Source organism: Seriola dumerili, unplaced genomic scaffold (genome assembly GCF_002260705.1).
Source record: "Seriola dumerili isolate Sdu_G_001 unplaced genomic scaffold, Sdu_1.0 BDQW01000052.1, whole genome shotgun sequence".
Classification (NCBI taxonomy): domain Eukaryota; kingdom Metazoa; phylum Chordata; class Actinopteri; order Carangiformes; family Carangidae; genus Seriola; species Seriola dumerili.
This window is the reverse complement of record NW_019174307.1, coordinates 9,019,696-9,040,783: the sequence shown is the minus strand read 5'-3', so window position 1 is coordinate 9,040,783 and position 21,088 is coordinate 9,019,696. Positions and strand designations below refer to the sequence as shown.

The following is a 21,088-nucleotide window of genomic DNA, read 5'->3' as shown; positions in this document are numbered from 1 at the left end:
GCTGAAACATTCTTTTTATTTCTTTTTATATGTATATATTTCAAATTTTCATACTTGACCTGAAATAATTGACCATTAACTTACTCAGCTGACTTGGTTCTACAGCTTCTACACTCGAGACACCCATCTTACCATCTTTTTTGATACTATCTACCTGTTAACCTTTAGCTCAGTGTGCCTTAGAGAGAAACAGCAGACATCATTAAGCCAGTAAGACAGTAAGTACATGCATTAGTACAAAAATGTAAGAATTTTATCTCCATTTCCTCTCCATATTTTAGAGCTCACCGGTTCATCCATGGTGTGCGGCATGGCCCTGGCCTGGCAGCAGATGGTGGCCATACTGATGAAGAGGTTCCAACACAGCCGCAGAGACTGGAAGGGCCTGATCTCCCAGATCCTGCTTCCTGTTCTGTTTGTGGTGTGTGCAATGGGCCTGGGCTCCATCAAGAGCGATCTGCAGCACTATCCTGAGCTGGAGCTGAGCCCCGCACTCTACAACATCGGACCCAGCTACTCTTTCTTCAGGTCAGTTCTAATGGCAGGGAGCACTGGGAGGGGAGCAGACAGACATAAACACAGCAAGGATAATCAGCTTGTTTTTACACAAAGCATGTTTGGAGCCATTCAACTGAACGTTGAGGCTTTGCTCTTTTATTTCAGTTCATTTGGCAAAGTCAGGGCAATGCCACAGAGACTCTGGTGGCAACAAATATGCCAAGATAGATGAAAAATTGTACCTTGTCCAGGCAGTTGTTGATAGAATTCAACAGCGCAAGGAAACAAACCCCAAACTTGTTGTGTTTTAATGGATAAACATGGTAAATTATGGCAAAGGCTACAGTCAAAAATGCATCTTATGTGATATCTCATACATAACAGCAAAGTTTGGAGGAGGATGAACTGTGGTCACTCGGATGAAAGACTGAGTTTTCAAACGGCGGAGGGGCTGACTGCAACACCCCTGTCTGATTTTGATGAAACTTTCATGAAGGGTTGATGCAGCCGGTTACTTGATTGGCCTGTTGGGGGGGAGGGGGGAGCAACATGTCTCACTTGTTAGAAAATGAATTTGAAGCTGTAGTTCGTTCAAGGGCAGATGGACCTTGAGGACAGGGAGGAATGAGAAAGAATGTGAGCGAGATCAAAGTTGGAGAGATTAAGAGTGCCAGGAGGTTGCGAGATGTCTTCATTGTTGACAAGCGCTGTTGTTTGATCAAGGGAATATATGGCAAGGGAGAAAATGCTGAGGTGCCAATCCATATCAAAGACCGGATCGACGCTCAACCCGGGCTCTCTTTGGCCTGATACACAAAAGAGATTGGAAAACAATATTTATTTATTTATTTTTGATGAGTTCAGGATTGGAGCTGAGGGGCGGGCGCCGATGAATGAGGTTATAACTTGTTGAGGGTCGAATATGTTCCAGTCTTGCTGTCTCTGCTGTCATTATGACTATAGATTGTGACACTAGAGTATCAAATTTTATCAAATTTTGTCAGAGCGCTGTATTTTTCTTGAACAATGTGAATGTACATTTATCTGAGAGTGACCTTCTATTCGTGTCTAAAGGCATGGGAGAGCTCAAATGAAAGAAATCCACTTAAATGTAAAGTGGCCAATCAAATGTCCTAACTCTCCTTTTACCAGCCCAGCCCCCTCACAGTAAAGATGTTATATTACAATCACTGGTAGGGTGATTTTATTGACAAAGTGGTGAGGTAGTAAATTGCTCTCAAGCTAGATTTCTAAAAAGAATCCTTTGATAAATGCTACTGAGACAAAATCCATTTATCTGTCTGCTGATGCTGTATTAGAGCTTTATGAAGCAAGCTTTTGCCTGCTTTTCTACATTGTTATAAAATGTATGTGTTATGCTTGATTAAAGGCTGACTAATTATTTTCTCCACAGAAACCAAAATCCCAACTCCAGGCAGCTGGTGGACGCCATGATGTCATTCCCTGGGATCGATAACGCCTGCTTCAACAAATCTGATAACTCGTATGTAATCACTCCTCAAATACCAGCTGTTTTTTGTTTTTTTTCTTGAATGTGATAAATTTGTCAGTGATACTCTGGACGCCTGTGCTCAGTTTCTCTGTGTTCCACCCTTTTCCACACATATAATGTTTTCATGTTTCACTCATTGTCATTCTTTTCATGCCTCCTCTCTCACCTTGTTTCATTTTACTTGTCTGTCTCCCTCCGCATCCTGCTGCTCCCTCTCTGGTGTCTCTCATGTCCCTCCTCTCTATTTTTCTCCTGCTCAGCTCAACGTATGTGGCTGAAAGCCTGCAGCAGGACTCTGTGATGTGAGAGCATCATTTGTATTCCATAAACACCCAGTGTTTATAGGGCAGATTTTCCCCTTACAGGCACTCAAATCAGTGTTGGCACTCATAAACCAGACCTCGGAGGCATTTCAAAATTCTCTGCCAAAAAAAAACAAACAAAAAAAAAAAAACATATGGTGCAAAAGAGCCTCCGTGTTTTCCTCATAATGTCTTATAATAACACCGTGACAGGGACTGAAAGGGTGCTGCATTTACATAGTTTACTAGAATATACTCTATGGTCCCGTGACTTTCCTCCATGGGTGACTGCTGTTGACTAATTTCTATCTAAAGTAACAGGCTGCATTTCAGTGTCCAAGTGTGCAAAGACATGTGTACTGCTACAAACGCGTTTTTGATCTGCACAGAGTGTCCCGGAAAACATTTGGCAGAAAACAAAATGTGGGGGAGTTGAACATCAAACCACACAAGCACAAATTTCTCACAATATGATACATTAAACAGCTTTGAGAACAGTGTTATATCAGAGAAATATTTAGGTCCTGATCTCTTCATGAATGCTTGCAGATTTCTACACACATACACAGGTATTGGTGCATGCCGTCATCAACTTGGTCTCTACATGTGTTCGTGGGTGTGCCTGGGGATAGGCTTGTGGCATTATCACGCACTGCAGGCTGCCACCAATTCACTTTGTGAATGTTTCTTTTTAAGGGTCTGCACAAGAAACACAAACAACTGGAGTTCCAGAGGGAACAGCTCCAAACCATTTAATATCTGTACATGCACCCGTCAGGAACAGGTGAGACTGGATTCACTGAGAAGAGCGAGTGTGTGCGTGCATGCGTGTGTGTGTGAGCGTGTGTGTTCTTGAACGTGATTGTTTGAAACAGGACAAGTGTGATGCCTCTGTCTCTTCCATAAACTGCAGGTTTGTGATGAGGACAACTTCCAGCCGCCGCACAAGAGGATCCCTTCGTCTCAGATTGTTTATAACCTCAGTGGCATCAATGTGGAGAACTACCTGGTGACCACAGCCAATGACTTCATCAGAAACAGGTGAATGTAGCCTGTGTTTACGTTTTCTTAATGTAGCTACGTTGACAATTTAGCCGGTATATCATTTACAGTTGTAGAAAGCTGTGTTCTCAGTGGTAATAGACGCTCTCATTTCCTATTTTAGAATTACATTTCATAATATTTCATCATTTTGATGAGTTAACCTAATTTGAGATAGTTTGAAAATAATGCATGAGGCTCATTATTTTTAGTTTTTTTATCACCTCAGGGTCCATTGACCCAAACGTAAAATTAGTTGTGATTCTCCAACTGTAAATTTAAAGACTTTAATTCTTTCAATTGAAATATGTCAGTCACCTGGGAAGCTTTAAATACTTAAAACTGGTAAGAAAGCGCTGTTGTCGTGATGTAAATAAAATTAGTTAAGGCCTAAAACCTGAGTCTCCCTGGTTGCTCAGCTTGATACCAATGGGCTTCTAGTAACTGATCACATTAATCATACTTTTAATGTCGAGTCAGAAGCTTTTACCCCAAAGTGCATCTCATCTGCTTGTGTGGATTTGCTTTGATTAAGAGAAATTGTCACATCTAATTTCTCAGCAACATTCAGAGCTCTTTGTTTTGATCGATATGTGTCCAATTTCTTTTTTTCAGGTATGGTGGCTTTGATTTGGGAATGCAGCTTCCCCCTGACTTACAAATGGACCTTCGAGCAGTGCCAAAAAACCGTACTCTGTCTAAGGTAAATTCTCTCCCGCTTTCCTGCTTCCTGTCTCATTATCGCTTTAATTTCTGTACTGATGAGCTGTTGAAAGGTAAAACATAACATCCTAACTAAAGTTGTTTGTCTACAAGGTTAAGGCTTGCAGATGGAGCTGCATTGTTATATCATCAGTGTCATCATAAATAAGCTTTACTGCAGCAACAGTGCCACTGTTTTAGTGTGTAAATGTCCTCAGGTGATGACGTCTGCATTTTGTAGAGATGCGGTAGACTTGCATACATACCCTGATCCGTAGCAATGCGAGTGACACCTTCTATGAATGTGTGTGTGTGTGTGTGTGTGTGTGTGTGTGTGTGTGTGTGTGCGTGCCTGTCTGTGTTTGTACTCACATTGGGCTAGGTCTGGTTCAACCCTGAGGGCCACCACACAATGCCAGCATACTTAAGCAGCCTCAACAACCTCATCTTGCGCTCCAATCTTCCGGCAGACAAGGATCCGCGTAAATATGGTAAGTTGGCAAGTAAAGTGTAAAACTTCAATCACAGGCAAAGGACACAGTCTGAGGTTTCAGTTTAATTGATAAAGGTCCCTAAACATACAAAGACGCTAAAGATCACCGCTATCTAAGTTTTTGATATTGTGACATTGTTTGTTGCTGTTAACTATTTTAGTGATTTTAGAAAAGGTCTATTCATATTACGATCGGAGGGATTATAATGTATTCATGCAGACACCCTGGCTATTGTCAAAGATTAGAAGAGTCAAACGTGTGAAAGAGATGTGAGAGACTAGGGTTGTGCACATTGGTATAAAGAAGGTGCCACTGGTTGACCACCCTGTGCATTTTGTGTTCTAAATATAAAGAAAGCTGTAAACAGTGTTTACTCATGGTTCATTTCACTGGATTAAAGGCAGGGGGTGCTGTGTGGCCTTCACACTCACATCACTATGCATAGTGAATACTGATGAGTGCTGCTCACTGGGGAGCTATGCTAAAGAGAACGAGGCTGGCCCACGTTTTCAGCACTGTTTCAGCTCTGAGCATCGCCCTGACCATCTGCCTGCAGGCAGGAGTTAACACACATACACACACACACACACACACACACACACACACACACACACACACACACACACACACACACACACACACACAAACAAATGCACATAAATAAAAGCTCATAAAAACATACAGTGCATGCACAGAACTACATGCACACACACATTTCTTCCCCAATAGATGATAAAAATGCTTGAGGGTAGTAATCATTTAAATGTTACCTGCTAACTCCCAGCGGTGTCAGGGCGTGTTAGAGGGTGTCAGGGGTGGAGATCCAGGGAGATTACTTTTCAAGGTGATCATTTCTCTGTCAGATGTGAAACCCTAACCCTCACATTGTGTCCTGCAGTATAAACTCTGGGTTGGGACCCTGTAGTGGTCTGCATCAAATTGTTTTTTCATGCTACTCTCGCAGGATTGAAAGTCTGTCTACCCCATACCACAGAGAAAATTTACTGTTACTCAACTGTTTAATAAGCCACCTTTAGAAGATGTGAATAGAAAAGAATCCTTGTTTATTACTTTAAAAAATAAAGGAGAAAAAACACTTTCAGCTTCAGGCAGTTGGAACTAAAATGTTATAAAAAATGTTATAAATCATGATGCATTTTTCTCATTTAGTGAGTTGATCTATTATTTGATGAACAGAAAAATCAGTAACAAATTTCATAGTCAATTAATTGTTTAAATTCACTGGTTTCAGTTTTTCAAAAGTGAATATTTGGTGTTTTTCTTTGCCCTCTGTGATGCCATAAATAATAATTGAGGGTTTTCAACTGTTGGTCAGATAAAATTAGCAATTTAGATACATGATTTGGAGCTCTGAGAAATTGTGACAGGATTTTTTTTTCCCTTTTTCTGACATTTTTCCGACTTAACAATTAATCGATGCACCAAGAAGTCTGCAGACACATTGATGATGAAAATAACTGTTAGCTTCAGCAGTAGTTGTTTTCCATTGGAAAAGATACAAACCACATTAGGGAACATCCAACTTCAGATTAGTCAATATAATCTATCATATCTACCAAAGTGTCCTTCAGCAAGGTGCTCAACCTGCAACCTGCTCTGAGGCTGCTGTGCTTTGGGTGACCTCATACTATTCTATTTCGGGAAATGTAAACAGAGACATGTAGGGGAGCAGTTCATGTCTGTGAGCGTCTAGAAAGACCCTGAAAAAATGATAAAGAAAATTCAATTTCCTTTGTGTGTACTGGCAAATGAAATCATCTTGCACAATATTTTTCAACTGACTGTGTCCCAGGCTAAGAGAATATCATTGCTCATTTGGTTCCTGTGCTGAAAAATAGGCTGTGTGCTGTTGTTTTTCTATTGCTAACACAATGATCTGTTTTTTTTTTTTCTCATACAGCCATTTCAGTTTCCAGTCACCCCTATTTCGGTCGGGCGGATGATGAAGATGCAGTGTAAGGACTACACTTAAAAATTCTTCCCTCTGCTGAACCAACTGTTGGTATAAAACAATACCAATGGCTGCTCTTGCGAAAAAGATCCTCATTAGCATTCTAATTGGTGAAAATATTACAAAATTAGTCAGTCATGATGAATATTATTGACTGTTGCTTGGCTGAGCTCGAGATAAATTATGGAAGCATCCTACTTTTCAATTCAGGACATTAAAGTCAGAGTGGACTCAGGGCAGGGAGGCACATGACAGCAGTATTTACCCATATTTGATTTTCTAAATGGATTTCCCTGAGCTTGCACTATTGATCAGAGTCCCAATATAATGAGTGTTTACCCTGAAGGTGGCACAGAGGTGGATTGATTCTACCCCACTTCCCAAAATGGGTTTATTTAAAATACTCCACATTCTGTTTTAGAGATCCAGACTGCAGAGTGAGTGCAGGTCTGTGTGTGCTTACATGTATGTGCGCAAACATGGACGTTCCAGTGGATCAAATTAAATCAATCATTGCGAAGGTGGATTGAGCCGAAGCTCTGTGAAGGTCCATCCTCTCCAGAGCCTTATTAGCAGTACCACTAACGATCTCACTTTCAGTGTTCACTGGCGTCCAGTTCCTCCACATGCTCCACATTTACTTTTGTGTGTGTAGCATTTATTAGCTGTTAGCCTGCTAAGGTACTGCAGCAGCTGCAAGTGCACAATTACCCCCTCCATCCAGGGTGATTCTGCTTCCTTGCTGGATGTATTGATTTGGCCTGAGCTGTGTTAAAGATACAGCAGGCTTATTACTTCAAATGTCTTGATTCTCACAATGTGGCCGCTGTGCCCATGGGAAAAATTCTAAGGCTATCTTGGCCATACTGATAACAAGCCTTCTCAGTAGCTGCTGCTGCTGCTGGCTATCCTCTGTAGTTAGTGGACGCCCACCACATGTCCCTCTCTGCTACTCTCTCTCTCCTTCTAACTTGGTCACTCTGCCAGCTTGTTTAGTGTTATGCAGCTCATTTTGTTTGGTTGGTGTTTTTGTACCCTGGTCAAAGGAGAGAAGTAAAAATACTAGAGTAGCATGCTATATAGCAGTAGGCATGGGAGCACAGAGCATGGGAGACGAATAGTTAGTGGCATCAAGAAAATTTGAAGGAGTGGACTAGGTTCAAGAGAAACTGAAGGATTAAAGCCTCAGCTGGTTGTCTGGCGTCTAGTCTGGACAATAGGCTTTACAGCCTCACCGCAGCACCACTGTGCATACTGACTATACAGCAATAGCAGTATGAAGTTGTTCTTGACTTGAAGCCATCTGTTTCTTCTGCAGTTATTATCTTGTCAGAGGTGAGACGCGAGCTCTTCTTCTAAAAGAGCTATTTGTTATGAATGGAATTCAGTTTATTGTGAGCCACTTGAACAGTTCAAATGAGTCAGGTCCCAGCAGACGAAGACATGATAGTTTGTAGGAGGACTTTAAAATGGGGCCATTGTTTTCTGAAAAGATTTACACCACGCTGCTTTATCCAAAGTGACTCAGCACACAAGAGTGTATCGATTTGCACACTTCTTCCTTGGATCTAAACCTCTAGCTACTAAAGCACTGTGGCCTCTTCTACAGTGAGTACAGAAAGAAGCGAAAACTGAAGGAGCGCAGCAAAATATATTATCCGTTAATAGAGTTTATGCGGATGAATGATAATACACTAAATACGGACGTGCCTGATAATTAATGACATCAGTGTTGTCATTGTCATTTGAATGATCCTATTTTCTCCCCACAGTGTTCAGGGAATGCTCCAGATCCTTGTGGCTATGTGTGTGCTGACGGGCTTCTCAATCACAACAGCCAGTTTTGCCATCTATGAAGTGAACGAGCACCACAGTGGCTCCAAGAGGCTCCAGCACATCGCCGGCATCGGAGAGCCCTTCTACTGGGCTGTGAACTTCTTTTATGACATGGTGAGATCTTGTAATGGTCTGACGGCAGAACCAGACAATCATCTCCCCAACTCGGTTAAATGTAGTCGAATCCTTGTGACTCAAAATCATGCTTAGTAAAAGCAAAAGCAAACATGGTATTATGGTATTTTTAGATTCATGATCAATTAAGAATCTTTTTTTTTTTCATTTAAATGACATGCCGTTGTGTTGCTACTGTACATCATGTTTCATCTTTTTCAACAGGTCATCTATATGATCCCTGTGGCTTTGACTGTTGGTGTGATCGCAGCCTTCCAGATTCCAGCATTCACAGAACGGCAAAATTTGGGGGCCATCACCCTCCTTCTAGTGCTCTTCGGGTCAGTATATCGGGAGGAAGTGGATTTAGTAAATCTGCCGAAAAATTACTGTCAGTTTACGATATTGTTGGTGTTTTGGCTTGTGCTGTTTATAGACATTTTCTATCAATTCTAGTTTTCAAAGGAAGAATACATTTTATTACAACTTGAGAGCTAAGTAATCACATTGTTCTCACTGAAATATTTGCTAAGATCTCAGAACCTGGCAGCATTGCTAAATGTAAGTTTGACGGGGCAGCAAACCCAAAGGTGACACAATCGTACAGGTTGAGAACGAGCAGTTTGGCCAGGTTTGCTACCACTTTATGTGGAGGTTTTCCTTTGAGAAAAAAGTTCATCACAAGATGCAAAAGCCTAATAACAAAGATCAACCTGAACCACAGCATTGGTATGTCTGGCTGCCACTCAACCTTGTGTTCAATGGTAACGTGACTGCTGAGGGCAATTGTACGATGAATGCAAAGTTTCCAGAAACATCGGTGCTGCTCAGATTCAAGCAAACTCATTGAATGGCGCTTCATTCTGTAGTAAGACAATCATCCTCTACATGCACCCAAAGCATCCAAGGAATTTTTATGGCCTAACAGTGAAATGCCCTGGACAGGCTGAGTCCATCATCTATCCTCATTCGAACTGACTGTGTGTTTCTTGCACAGGATTCATCAAAATGATTTAATCTAACAAAGGTTTCTAAATCTTCATAAGCATGTCCTCGCTGTTCTTTCTGGCCTCTACTGCATGTTACATTGTGTATCACCGGGTTGGATTCACAGCACGGAGCATAAGGAGGCTGCTTGTTTTTCAAACTACACAGCTCAATTTTTTCAGAATTTCTTACTAAGACAGATGGTGGTAGAACTGAAAGGCTGATAGAAAAGTCACTACCAACATGTTGATCCCATTCAAGTCAAAGACACTAGAGAGAGGGAAGGACGGGAGATCAGGAAGCAACAGGACTTGCATCCATAACAATAAACCTGTTTTTTTTTTTTATTGGTGAAATATCATGACAGAACATTAATAAAATAAAAAAACATAGAGGATGGCATACAAGACAAATGATTACACAGAGGATAAATACGATAGACATAATGGACAAACATATAGATGACCTCTCTGAAGCGCTTCCCCGATACTGACACACGTCCATCTGAAGAGACGTGCACTCACATCCGCATTTGTAGAGCAGCTGGTAGGAACGCTCTCTCTCTGTAAAGAGACCTGTGATTGGGCCAAAGTCTCTCATGTCACAGGCTCAGTTTTTTAAAGCCTGAAAACAGCCACTGCAACGCCACTGTGCCAGAGAGCCACAAACCTACACAGTTGTAAGTAGATGTGTGAGTACAATCAGGACAGTGTACTATTGAAAATAATACCACCACCCTCAATCAGTATGACTTTGTGTCAGATAGAGGCTATCTAGCTCAACATACTGAGATTTTGAAATCTGACTGTGAGATGTAGATTTGGGGAAGGCGTCAAACCAATAATGTGCCGTGTTTTCCGACTCTGCATCACTGGGATTATTTACATCATTTACCAGCTGTAGCAGAGGTTTTGCCTCCTGTGTTTGCCGTTGCTGTCGCAGGACTCGTCCTAAGCCCTAGATCTTAGGAGGCCAAGTCAGCACTCTGCTCCTCATTTATCAGACAGATGTCTCCCTCCCAAGCAATGAATAATCACAGCACTCCATCTGTCAGGCTGCACCCACCTGGTCTGGTCTGCAGCCTTCTTGCTTCTGTTCCTTGTCATGCCTTGGCACCCACAGTCTGCCTACCAAGCACCTTTTTTTTTTTTTCGGGCATGGAACGCAGATGCTTTGTCTCTGTCTGGCTCTATCTGTTTGTGTCTGTCTCTTTCTTTTCCCACCCCTCTTTCTTCTTTTTCATCTCTTTCTACCTCCTTCTCTTCCTCTCTGTCTCTCTGACCCAGACACCCCAATCAAATGAACAAGCAGATTATGTGAGAGAAAGGAGAGAACAAAAAAGAAGGAAAAGGATGTTCTGCCAGCAGGGGAATAAAGGGAGAAGTAATTTATCTTCCTCTCTTTTGGCGTCATGACTGAATGTTTACCCTTGTCATGGTGTGGTATTTCCCCCCCCCCCTTTCCCTTTCCAGTATTCTTTGGTGCCTATTTTCATCTCACAGACACTCTATTTAGCCTGTTAAAGGCCTCAACCACTTCAGTTAAAAAATGCAAGATCCTGTCATTTTAGAAAGTGCATTTGTGAGAAGGACTATATAAATTTTCTATATCCACTTTGTGTGTTTGTCTTTGTGCGTATCCTGTATTTGAAACCAACCCAGGCAGATCACAGCAGGGCTATTTTAAGGTGTATGTGTGGAGTTATTTTTATTTGATGCTGTGTTTCAAGTCTCCTGCCTTTGTCAATCCCTCAGGTTTGCTACCTTCCCCTGGATGTATCTGTTATCAAGCGTCTTCAAGGATGCAGAAATGGCCTTCATCACCTATGTGTGCATCAACCTCTTCATCAGTATCAACACAATCATGTCCACCTCCATCCTCTACTTCCTTGGCCAAATTTCAATGCGCAACCCAGAGGTCAGATTAAAGTCGAGATACTGTTTGTTAGGAACTGAATATGAATACTGAAGTATTTAGAAACACACTTAAATGTGTGAGTGTTCAACTGTTGGATGAAACGTTGTCAGCCTCTGTAGCTGTGGTGATACTGAGCTGCAGAGGAGTGAGAAGGGCAAACACACCTCACATTTCCAATGACATTAAAGTGAGAATTACAATACAATTTCTCAACCCCATCTATTCTGTCCTTTTCCTCCTGCAGGCCATCAAGGACATCTTCGAAAAGCTGAGCCACGCCTTCCTCATCTTCCCCCAGTTCAACTTCGGGAACGGGCTGATGCAGCTGGCTCGGATGAATATAGAGGTCCAGATCCTCAGTGGCTATGGCATTGACGCCTATCAGAACCCATTCTCCACAGACGCCCTGGGCTGGATGTTCATCTCCTCCTTCATCCAAGGCGTGGTCTTCTTCACCCTGCGCCTCCTGCTCAACAAGTTTCTCCTGCGCAAAGTCAGGTAAGGAAAACTGAAGCCAGAGACGTGATGATGAGAAATTATCCTGAAGTCCTGTGTACACATCCAGCCTTGTAATTGGATTGAGACTATACTGCATGTAGAGAATGAGGAATTGACTCTCTCGCAGTCCAGAATACAAAAGTGAGACACAAATGCAGAGAATATGCAAATGAGCGGTTGATTGGGCATCAGAGCCACTTTTAAGTTATTTTGAAAAATACAAGCAATACATTATGATCCCCAAAGATATCAGAAGCCTGAAACACTTATGTTAAAAAGCACACACAGAGACCTAATGGGGCATTTTCTGTGTCTCTGTCAGTTACTCACATTAACTGTGACACCTATTACTGTCCCCCCTTGCAGGCATCTGATTTGGGGCAGGAAGGCAGTGCCACAGGTGGCTCGTGAGGACGAGGATGAGGATGTGGCAGCTGAGCACCAACGGGTGTCCATTGGAGCTGCCAGCTCAGACATACTGCAGGTCAACCAGCTCACTAAGGTCTATCATCACCTCAAGAGAAAGGTCCATGCTGTCAAGAGGGTCTCTGTGGGCATCCCTGCAGGAGAGGTAAGCCTAAGGAAAAGGAATATGGATTACTATTGATAAGAAAGAGGGAGGGGTTGTGTTATTTTATGAATAATCAACCTCTTGTGACAACAGCATGACTGTGCAGTAATCTATTAATCCACCATCTTTCCATCAATCTGAAAGTCAGCAGTATTGCTAAAGTAGATTTGTAGATAGGTGCTTGTCACTTTGTGTAATGATGTAGTAAATACCTGACTCACAAGTCTTAGATCAGAATATTGACATGAACATCAATCTAATCAATGTATCATAGTACTGTATAGTGGTTGAATGATTCAGGATCACTAAGAAGTGAGGGATTGTTTACAGTGCTTTGGTCTGCTGGGAGTGAACGGAGCAGGAAAAACTACCACCTTCAAGATGCTGACTGGAGATGTTAGCCCCACCGATGGCACAGCACAGATCAGGGACTGGGATGGGTAAGCTGCACATTCATTTAGTTGTTCACACAATGTGCAAATGTGACCAAGAGCGTGTTTGCATTTGATCGTTGTTTATTGTTCTCAAAATGAACTGTGTAGGGATGGAGGTGTGTTTCACCTAGCTTGCTGTTGTCACAAATAGATACAATCTGTACACTGAAGATGTGGTGGTGTCAGGCTAATGTAAAATAATCTTAATCTTAAAGTCTAAAAAATGACAACACTACCTACATTTTCCTGCAAACTAAAGATGATCTTTGAGAATCAGAGGATACGACAGAAGTAAACCCATTGCTTTGATTTAATTTTTACAGGCGCTCAAGCTGCACTGCTTAATGAATTTGGGCTAGATTAAATTTGTGTAACACAAATATCCACAAATGAGGGATGTTATTGCTTTGCATCAGCCAAATTTTCGACATAATGGTGTGGGATTTAGCAAGTAGCAGCTGTATCTTATCCCTGTATCTGAAGCTCTCCTATGAAAGTATAAAGCGCCGCTGTACTCATGAGCCTGGCTCCCAATTCCTGCTCTGCGTTGGTGGCCATTCCCAACACGGCACACGACAGACAACAGGTCCTCTGAAACATCCTACATGTGATGTATTTCTTTGTATTTTTTTTTCCCCAGGCGGTTGGTAGACATCATGGAGTGCCGCAACCAGGGAATTAACATCGGCTACTGTCCCCAGGTGGATGCACTGGACAATCTGCTCACTGGAGAGGAGCACTTGTACTTCTACGCTCGCATTCGAGGCATCTCAAAGAGGGAGATAGAAGGGGTAAGGAGGAGCTGCAGACTCTGTGCTGCCTTTCAAAGCCTCGGGTGGCGATAACACCGTGCACAAAATGACACAGGATCAGATATAAATTCAAAGATGCACTCCCTCTGCAGGACCGTTGAACTGTTGATGCTTCCATGCATACTGAATCAGAGGGTGTGAAGTGTTGAGTGATGTGTGCTGAAAGCTGTACTATCTGGGGCAAAATAGAAACGCTTTTGTTGTCAGCTCATGCAATCCAAACTTCAGAATTAAGTTGATGCTGTATGCTTCAGTGCAGACAATTTACATTTAAACGATACTTTGATGATGAGAGGATCTCATTTGACATGTCACTTTAGCCCCATTCTTCCCATTTATCTTTCTGAGAACTAATCAATCTTGTTTCTGTGGTGATTACTGAGAGTGCCTGTCTTTAGCTGCTGTTGCTGCTGACATGAGAGGAATCTGCAGAGAGCAACCAATCAAAAGATGATGTGATTTCTGATTTTCCATCTTGATATTTTCTTCTTTTTTTCACAAAAAGAAAGAAAAGAAAAAGAAACAGCTCTTGAGTGGGTGAAAGTTTGTAGAAAACATGACAATTCTAAATTGTATGCAGGAAAAACATTTATCTGTGTCTCTCTCTCTCTATGTACGATTTCACAATTTAGTATGCAGAAGCACAAAGATATTGATTGCTCCTGACAGCCACAGTCATGTTAGAAACGCAGTTGCGCACATACATTAGCCAGTATGAACACAGACACACATGTAGTTACGCAAACAGCGAGGCACAGCAATGGATGCACCTGGCTCTGATCATCATCGTTGCAGCTTCTCCTCTCTGGTCAGGGAAATGACAACAATGGTTGTAATGGTGATGGCATCGATGTTGGGCTAATTCACAAAGATGAGGTTATATATAGAGTTCCTCTTATGTTGTCTCTCACTGACAGTCCCCTAGCTGTGGATAATGAGACAAGCCTTAATGGGGTCATTTCACATTGACATGGTTTTGTCAGGCTTAATGAGCTGTTACATCAAAGGTGATAGAAAGGGGCTTTTATGAGAGAACATAAAAAAAACAACACTGTCAGGAAGATGCTGCACTATGTTTCCAGTGCTAATCACTCAAATGTAGCTGCTAAAACTGTATTTGTATGTTATGCTGTAACACAGTGCTCTGATAACATACAGAAAAATCGAATCCTCTTACAACGAATCAAAGTGAACTAAGCTATCTATTGCATTGGCTTGCCTCATTGACGTGGCTTCAAAACTAGCGAGCTGATGGGGGAAATAGGTTAAAGCTTACCGATGGGAAATCACCTCAAGCTATTGGAAAGTGAACTGGTATTTACAGCACACTATTTCATGTGATTAATAGGCAAGGGAGATTTTTAGGTGACTGACATGGTTATGATGCCATTCAGGGATTTCATTCCTGTTTTCAATGTGGTTTAACACACAGGATAAACTGATAGTCACCAAATTATGCTGTGTCAGTCCCTGTTCTCTAAAGTTGCAGCCTCAGGACAGGATGGAGTTTAGATAGAGTAAAGTTGCCAAGTTAAGTCATCGTTGTTGTTCAAACAAAATTAAATATGCATGGGAGTGGGACAGATAGATACCTCAGTTATTTGCTGTGCTGCTGTACTGGACAGAATAGGAGGAGGCAATAACAGAAAAGAATGAATATCAAGTAGCCAGTAAGGTGGAGGGGAACACTTTGCCCTCAGAATAATCTTTCTTTAAATCTACCTTTTCCTGCTGTGGTCAGGTTCTGAATTGTGTGTGTAGTGGGATATTGAACTTTTCCTCCAGAGAGAGGGGCCTCCAGTTGATGGGTTAAAAGGGATGGACAGTCAGCTTCCTGCAAAGCTCCTGTGTTGTTTAGATCAGCTGGAGCCACAGATGAGTGGTTGACTTCATCCTCACGTTCATGAAACAACAGTGAACAGCACACTGTTCTGTGAAATTGTCTTATATTCCTAATGCAGCCGAACAGAGCAATCATTACAATTATTGAAGGTGCGGTAGATGACAGTTAATCCATTCCACATCTACTACGTTGATTATCAGTTTGCAGCAGAACCATGGTGGCGTTCTCCTTTGGCTTCCTGCAGATATAAACTTATTTGGAAGAAAAAGCGAATGATGCCACCTTACAGTTTTATTGTATTTCTATCATTTGCAATGATAAAAGTGAGTTTTAAAATAACAGATTTATGTGGAAGCTGCATGGGTGGCTTTTAGTGTGTTTATACTGCAGAGATTCCATTTGATTTTGCTTTGAAAAGTCACATTTAAAAGTGATGACTGATCTATCACATCATTCTGAAAGAAGAAAAAAACACTTCCTGCCTCTTTTTGAGTCAGTTCACTGACTTGATGAGTCCTCTCTACTCTACTCTACTCTCCTCTCTACCTCTGTCACACTCTATCAGTATTCACCATTATCCTGTAGTTGCCACTGTATTTTACAAAGTCTCACTCTAAAAGGTGAAACATTCTGCTTGGCTATAATTGTAATTGGCTTTAAATCTTATAAATGTGACTCAATAGTGTAGCCATCTTTTAGTGAAGATTAGTGCATTAAAGACTTCATTGTATTTATCCTCTGTGTAATCCCTTCAATGTTTTCCTTAAAGGTGGTGAACTACCTGCTGAAGAGGCTGGAGCTGAACTACCACAGAAATATCATTACCGACAGTTACAGTTGTGGCACCCGCAGGAAGCTCTCTACAGCGCTGGCTCTCATTGGGCATCCACAAATCCTGCTCCTGGTGAGGACAGTCACGTTCATGCCGCTGTAGCTGTATCCATTTAAATACCTGACCGGCCACCACTGGCCATTTAACTAACTGTATGCGACTGTTCCTCCTGAAAGGATCTTTGACGTAAAGTAGGTACTGACAGACTAGACTTGACAGAGCTCATATAGTTAATGAGTCTGCTTACTCAGGCTTTCCCAAGGGATAGTCTTCCCCATAGCTTTCAACTTACATGTCTATCAAAAGTTCTTTTTTCTATCTCTCTTTCTTCCTGTCTTCAGATCTCTCCGTGCTTTTCCATTCCTCTGTGTCATCTTAATTTCCCATTCCCCTCTTGAATTTTCCCTCTGTCTCATGTCTTTGTCTTCATTTTTTTCCCTTAACCTCCCCCTTTCTTGCTTTGTCTGTAACACTGGGCCTCCCATCTCCCATCCTATTTTGCATTCATGCATCTGTTCACCCTACCCCTGGTTTTCCCTTCTCTTACAGTATGTGCTGCACACCTATATCTCTCTATCTTGATGTCAACCTCCCTGTCTTTCTTTCACACACCCTGCTACCCTCTTCTCATTGCTCCTCTCTCCACAGGATGAGCCAAGCTCTGGCATGGATCCTCGGACCAAGCGTCACCTGTGGAAAATCATCTCTGAAGAAGTGAAAGGAAAATGTGCTGTGGTCCTCACCTCTCACAGGTTAGAAGAGTATCACAGACATACACCTATAGCTTGAAACATTTCATAAACACATTACTAGATTCTAGTATAACATGAAATGACATTTTATTCTAGCACATTATGTTTTTGGCTTTTTTCCACAGTATACTGTAGATAACAATTAGGATAACTAATAAATGTATTCTTTATTTATTTTTGTGTGACAGCAACCATAACTAATTACTGCTGTATGTAAGACTCCTAGTATGACCTTTTATCTTTCTCTTTTTGCCTCTGTTTCTCAGCATGGAGGAGTGTGAGGCACTGTGCAGCCGTCTTGCCATCATGGTGAAAGGTCAGTTCCGATGCCTGGGCTCCCTGCAGCACATTAAGAACAGGTTAGTGACCTCTGCTCATCCTCCAATCCGGCTATTACCGCTCACCCCACTCTGCCTCCATAGCCTCCCATTCTTCCCCCGTGTTCCTTTGTGCAACTAAATGCTCAATTTTACTTGTAAGAGCAGTGTACCCCGCCCCCTCCCCTCAGACATGTAATAACACTGTGCTTTGTTCGTAAAATCTCCTTTGTGCAGGTTTGGCAGCGGGTTCACTGTGAAGATGTACTTGGCCGAGGCGTCCTGTGATGCAGAGGCAATCACTGGCTTCATGCAGCGCAGATTCCCCAGCACTTATCTCAAGGTGAGCTATGTCAGCTATCCGACGTAGAGAAGAGTACTTGGTAGAGAAGAGGGAAAAGACTAAGTATACATTGCAGTGGAATGCTGCAATAAATTTACTGGAATTTGTTGTGTATGAGTATGTGTGAATCTTTCTTGCTGAAGAAGAGTACAGCAATATGCTTCTAAAATATGCTTTTGTTTGGCCTTATTTCCTTCTCATTTACAAAGGGCCTGACTAATTTGTGTAAAACCTCAACAGACCTAGCTGTACTGTCAAATCCCACGAGTGTGCCCTCATATGAGCTGGCTGCTGTTCCTAGTTTTTAAGCAGCATTAATAGATTTTTTCAGCTACTTGGGGCAGTGAAACAAGCTGGAAACACATATTCTCATCTCATTAAATTGTTAAGATAAATTGTTAGCAAATAGTTGCCTATTTACACATCTGATTTACACAATAGATTAAAATTATAATTAATTTGGAGGCGTTTCTCTCCACCTGATGAATCTAAGTCCAATATTCACTCCTCCTTTAGCTATGTTTTTTTTTGTCTCCATCAATTCCTGAGGGAAATATCTGGCTCTTTAACTGCTAAATGCTCCACCATGTTTACAAGGTAGTCGCTAAGGTAGTTGCTAACTTTAACTGGGCAGGGTGTGTACCGTGGGTTTATCTGAAAACAGCTGCCTGCTGCAGCTCTAACACTTGGATCCATTGCTAATATGACAATATTGAGTAGAGAAGCTTTAGGGAATCCTTATAAAATGAACTATGAAGTACTGACATTAATACCTCACTGCCCATATGGGCAGTTTCTTCTTGAAAATTGTCTGACTTGCTCAATCAAAAGTAGAAAGAAAACCTATAGGACACATAGCACATAAGGACCTGTTGTGTTCCAGGTGTTCTGTGGCCCATCCCAGAATATACTACATACACTCTATATATGTGAATGTATAGTATCGCTGTACCATTTTCCTATTCAAGTGAATGGGAAAGTGGTTTTAGACTTCTGGGCCCCACTGCATACATATATTTTTATGAACATCACCCTTTTCAGTGTATTTTCCAGTATTTCATGATTTATAGAATATTTAACCCTCTACTTGTGCATTCTTTCCCAACACACAGGACCAGCACTCCACTATGGTGGAGTACCACGTACCAGTTGCTCCAGGAGGGGTGGCTGACATCTTCGACCAGCTGGAGTCAAACAAGAATGCTCTGCAGATCAAACACTTCTCAGTGAGCCAAACCACACTGGATGAGGTGAGAAAAAGAGACAGGACACAAACAGAGAGAGAAGGAGAACTAGTGTGAGGTTTTGTAGGGGTGGGCAGATGGTAGCGAGGGACAGAAAAAGGGACAGGAGATGAGAGAAGAAGAGAGAGGGTGGGAGGGGAGGCAGGGACAGAAGAAAGCTGAGTGGGAGTGAAAGACTGAGTAGAAAAAGTTTAAAAGAGGCAGAGGGAAACTGACAGAGGGTATGCCTGAGGGAAAATAAATGGAATATGAGTTAGGGAGAAAATCCATGAGCTTTATATGCAGCCAGTGCTGATATTCTTCAACCACTCTGCCCTTCTGGGGCTCTGGGATTGGAAGAAGCCATAGGCAGAAGAAAGAGGGGGGTGGTCATGGAGGAATACTGTCCAAAAGATTAGCTGAAATTTATGGCACTCGGAGAAGGATAATAGTCTTTGATACTGGCATGGCTCTTACATTATTGGTCTATCTCCACAGGTCTTCATCAACTTTGCCATGGGAAAGATTGGCATGGAAACCATACCAATTCAGAATGAAAATGAGTATGATGACCTGGACTCCATTAAGGCAGTACAAACATAGAGCTGACTGCCGTCTTTTCTTTGCCATCATGTCTACGTCCACTATGAAATGAAACACAGTAGGTGTTTATAGTAAATCTGCCTATATTATATATGTATGTATACAGTATATATATTTTTATGTGCGAAAAATAAGAGTTTAAACAATTTCCTGACTATTTCTTGAAAGTCTCTTGGCCCATGATATGAAGGGTAACTTACATTTGTATCCTGAACAAATTAAACTCTTAATGAAAAGTATAAGAGCACATGCACATTTACATACATGCACAACTGCAAAAGTCAATAAATTGAAGTCTTCCTATTTTACAGGTCACATGATTACGTTTGTATGTTTACCTTTAATTCTCAAGATATTATTATTTATGAAGGATAAAATTAATCATGTAGGCTATTAATTTCTCTCTGTGGTTGGGGCAATGTTCACTATATATTACCAATACCATAGCAAATCAAAAGCATTATGTATTTTCTGTTTGGAATCACTTTCATTTGATTTAACATCATCTTAAAGCACTCACACACTAAATATATAATATGTCTCACAAAGTAATTTTTTTTTTTTATATCTGAGGGATATGTAATTGTGCCCACTGGATAAAATTTGACAAAACAAAAAATATTCACACACAGAAGAACATCCTCAATATGCACTTTTCCCCTACTCATTAACACTTCCTCTAAGGGCATATCTAACTTTTAAAAATGAATAAACTGAATATTTAATGTACTCTTTCCTACTTATGGACCAGTTCCAAATGGTCTTGAATGTATCAAGCCTTTTTCTTTTTTATAATTCTAATAAAGCTATTTTTCAAATGCAGCTGCTATTCATTTGCATATTGTATGTGCTTTTCCTGTGTTTGAGCATAAGGGTCTTTGATTTTGCTGCTATGACAGACCTAAAACACTAACACACCAGCTGATTTCAGCCTTATTGCATTATCATTGTTTATGTGTAGGACTTGGAGAACCAATGGATATACCCATAGGTCAAGCTTAAACACAACACAGTATATGACAAAACAACTACGTAAACACACAAACACATTCTCAAGTATTTTTGAATTTTTTGCCACTGTATGAGCTACCCAGATGACTCAAACTGTGTTAATATTCCTTGGATAGGCCTTGAATATTCAGCTAGAGTGGAATCCACATTATGACATTTAAAACAGAGAGGATTGCTTTTTTTCAGTTTGATTCAAGTTCATTTGTCTGCACACAAATTCATCTTCAATTGTTTACAGTGGCATTTAGTTAATGCAATAAACCAACGATGACACACTAGTTGGGCTTGCTATTATCAATGTGAAAATAAATTGAGTTTATCCAACATCAGTGAACCAGTTTTGCTCTCTTTCTTCACTCTTACTTTTGACTGATAAATTGTTGTAGACAAAACACATTAGTGATTACAAAATTGTCAGATGTTAAATTGCAAAACAGGCACAAGTAGAAGAAATAGAACTGAATAATTGAAGA

General features: G+C 41.2%; 1 protein-coding gene across 1 annotated transcript in view; it reads left to right on the top strand.

Annotated features, from left to right (window-relative positions):
* Window positions 1–20,931, top strand: part of abca12 (ATP binding cassette subfamily A member 12) — a 70,849-nt gene extending 49,918 nt beyond the window's left edge. The window contains exons 52-71 of the mRNA XM_022741141.1: window positions 282–528; window positions 1,913–2,002; window positions 3,010–3,097; window positions 3,227–3,354; window positions 3,970–4,057; window positions 4,439–4,547; window positions 6,472–6,526; window positions 8,295–8,472; window positions 8,698–8,813; window positions 11,214–11,376; window positions 11,621–11,874; window positions 12,241–12,445; window positions 12,776–12,885; window positions 13,520–13,670; window positions 16,304–16,438; window positions 17,015–17,118; window positions 17,385–17,477; window positions 17,673–17,778; window positions 18,891–19,028; window positions 19,500–20,931. Coding sequence (XP_022596862.1) covers window positions 282–528; window positions 1,913–2,002; window positions 3,010–3,097; window positions 3,227–3,354; window positions 3,970–4,057; window positions 4,439–4,547; window positions 6,472–6,526; window positions 8,295–8,472; window positions 8,698–8,813; window positions 11,214–11,376; window positions 11,621–11,874; window positions 12,241–12,445; window positions 12,776–12,885; window positions 13,520–13,670; window positions 16,304–16,438; window positions 17,015–17,118; window positions 17,385–17,477; window positions 17,673–17,778; window positions 18,891–19,028; window positions 19,500–19,604 — 2,663 coding nt within the window. The 3' untranslated portion in view covers window positions 19,605–20,931. The remainder of the gene's footprint in view (window positions 1–281; window positions 529–1,912; window positions 2,003–3,009; window positions 3,098–3,226; window positions 3,355–3,969; window positions 4,058–4,438; window positions 4,548–6,471; window positions 6,527–8,294; window positions 8,473–8,697; window positions 8,814–11,213; window positions 11,377–11,620; window positions 11,875–12,240; window positions 12,446–12,775; window positions 12,886–13,519; window positions 13,671–16,303; window positions 16,439–17,014; window positions 17,119–17,384; window positions 17,478–17,672; window positions 17,779–18,890; window positions 19,029–19,499) is intronic.
* The last annotated feature ends 157 nt before the right edge of the window (window positions 20,932–21,088 follow it).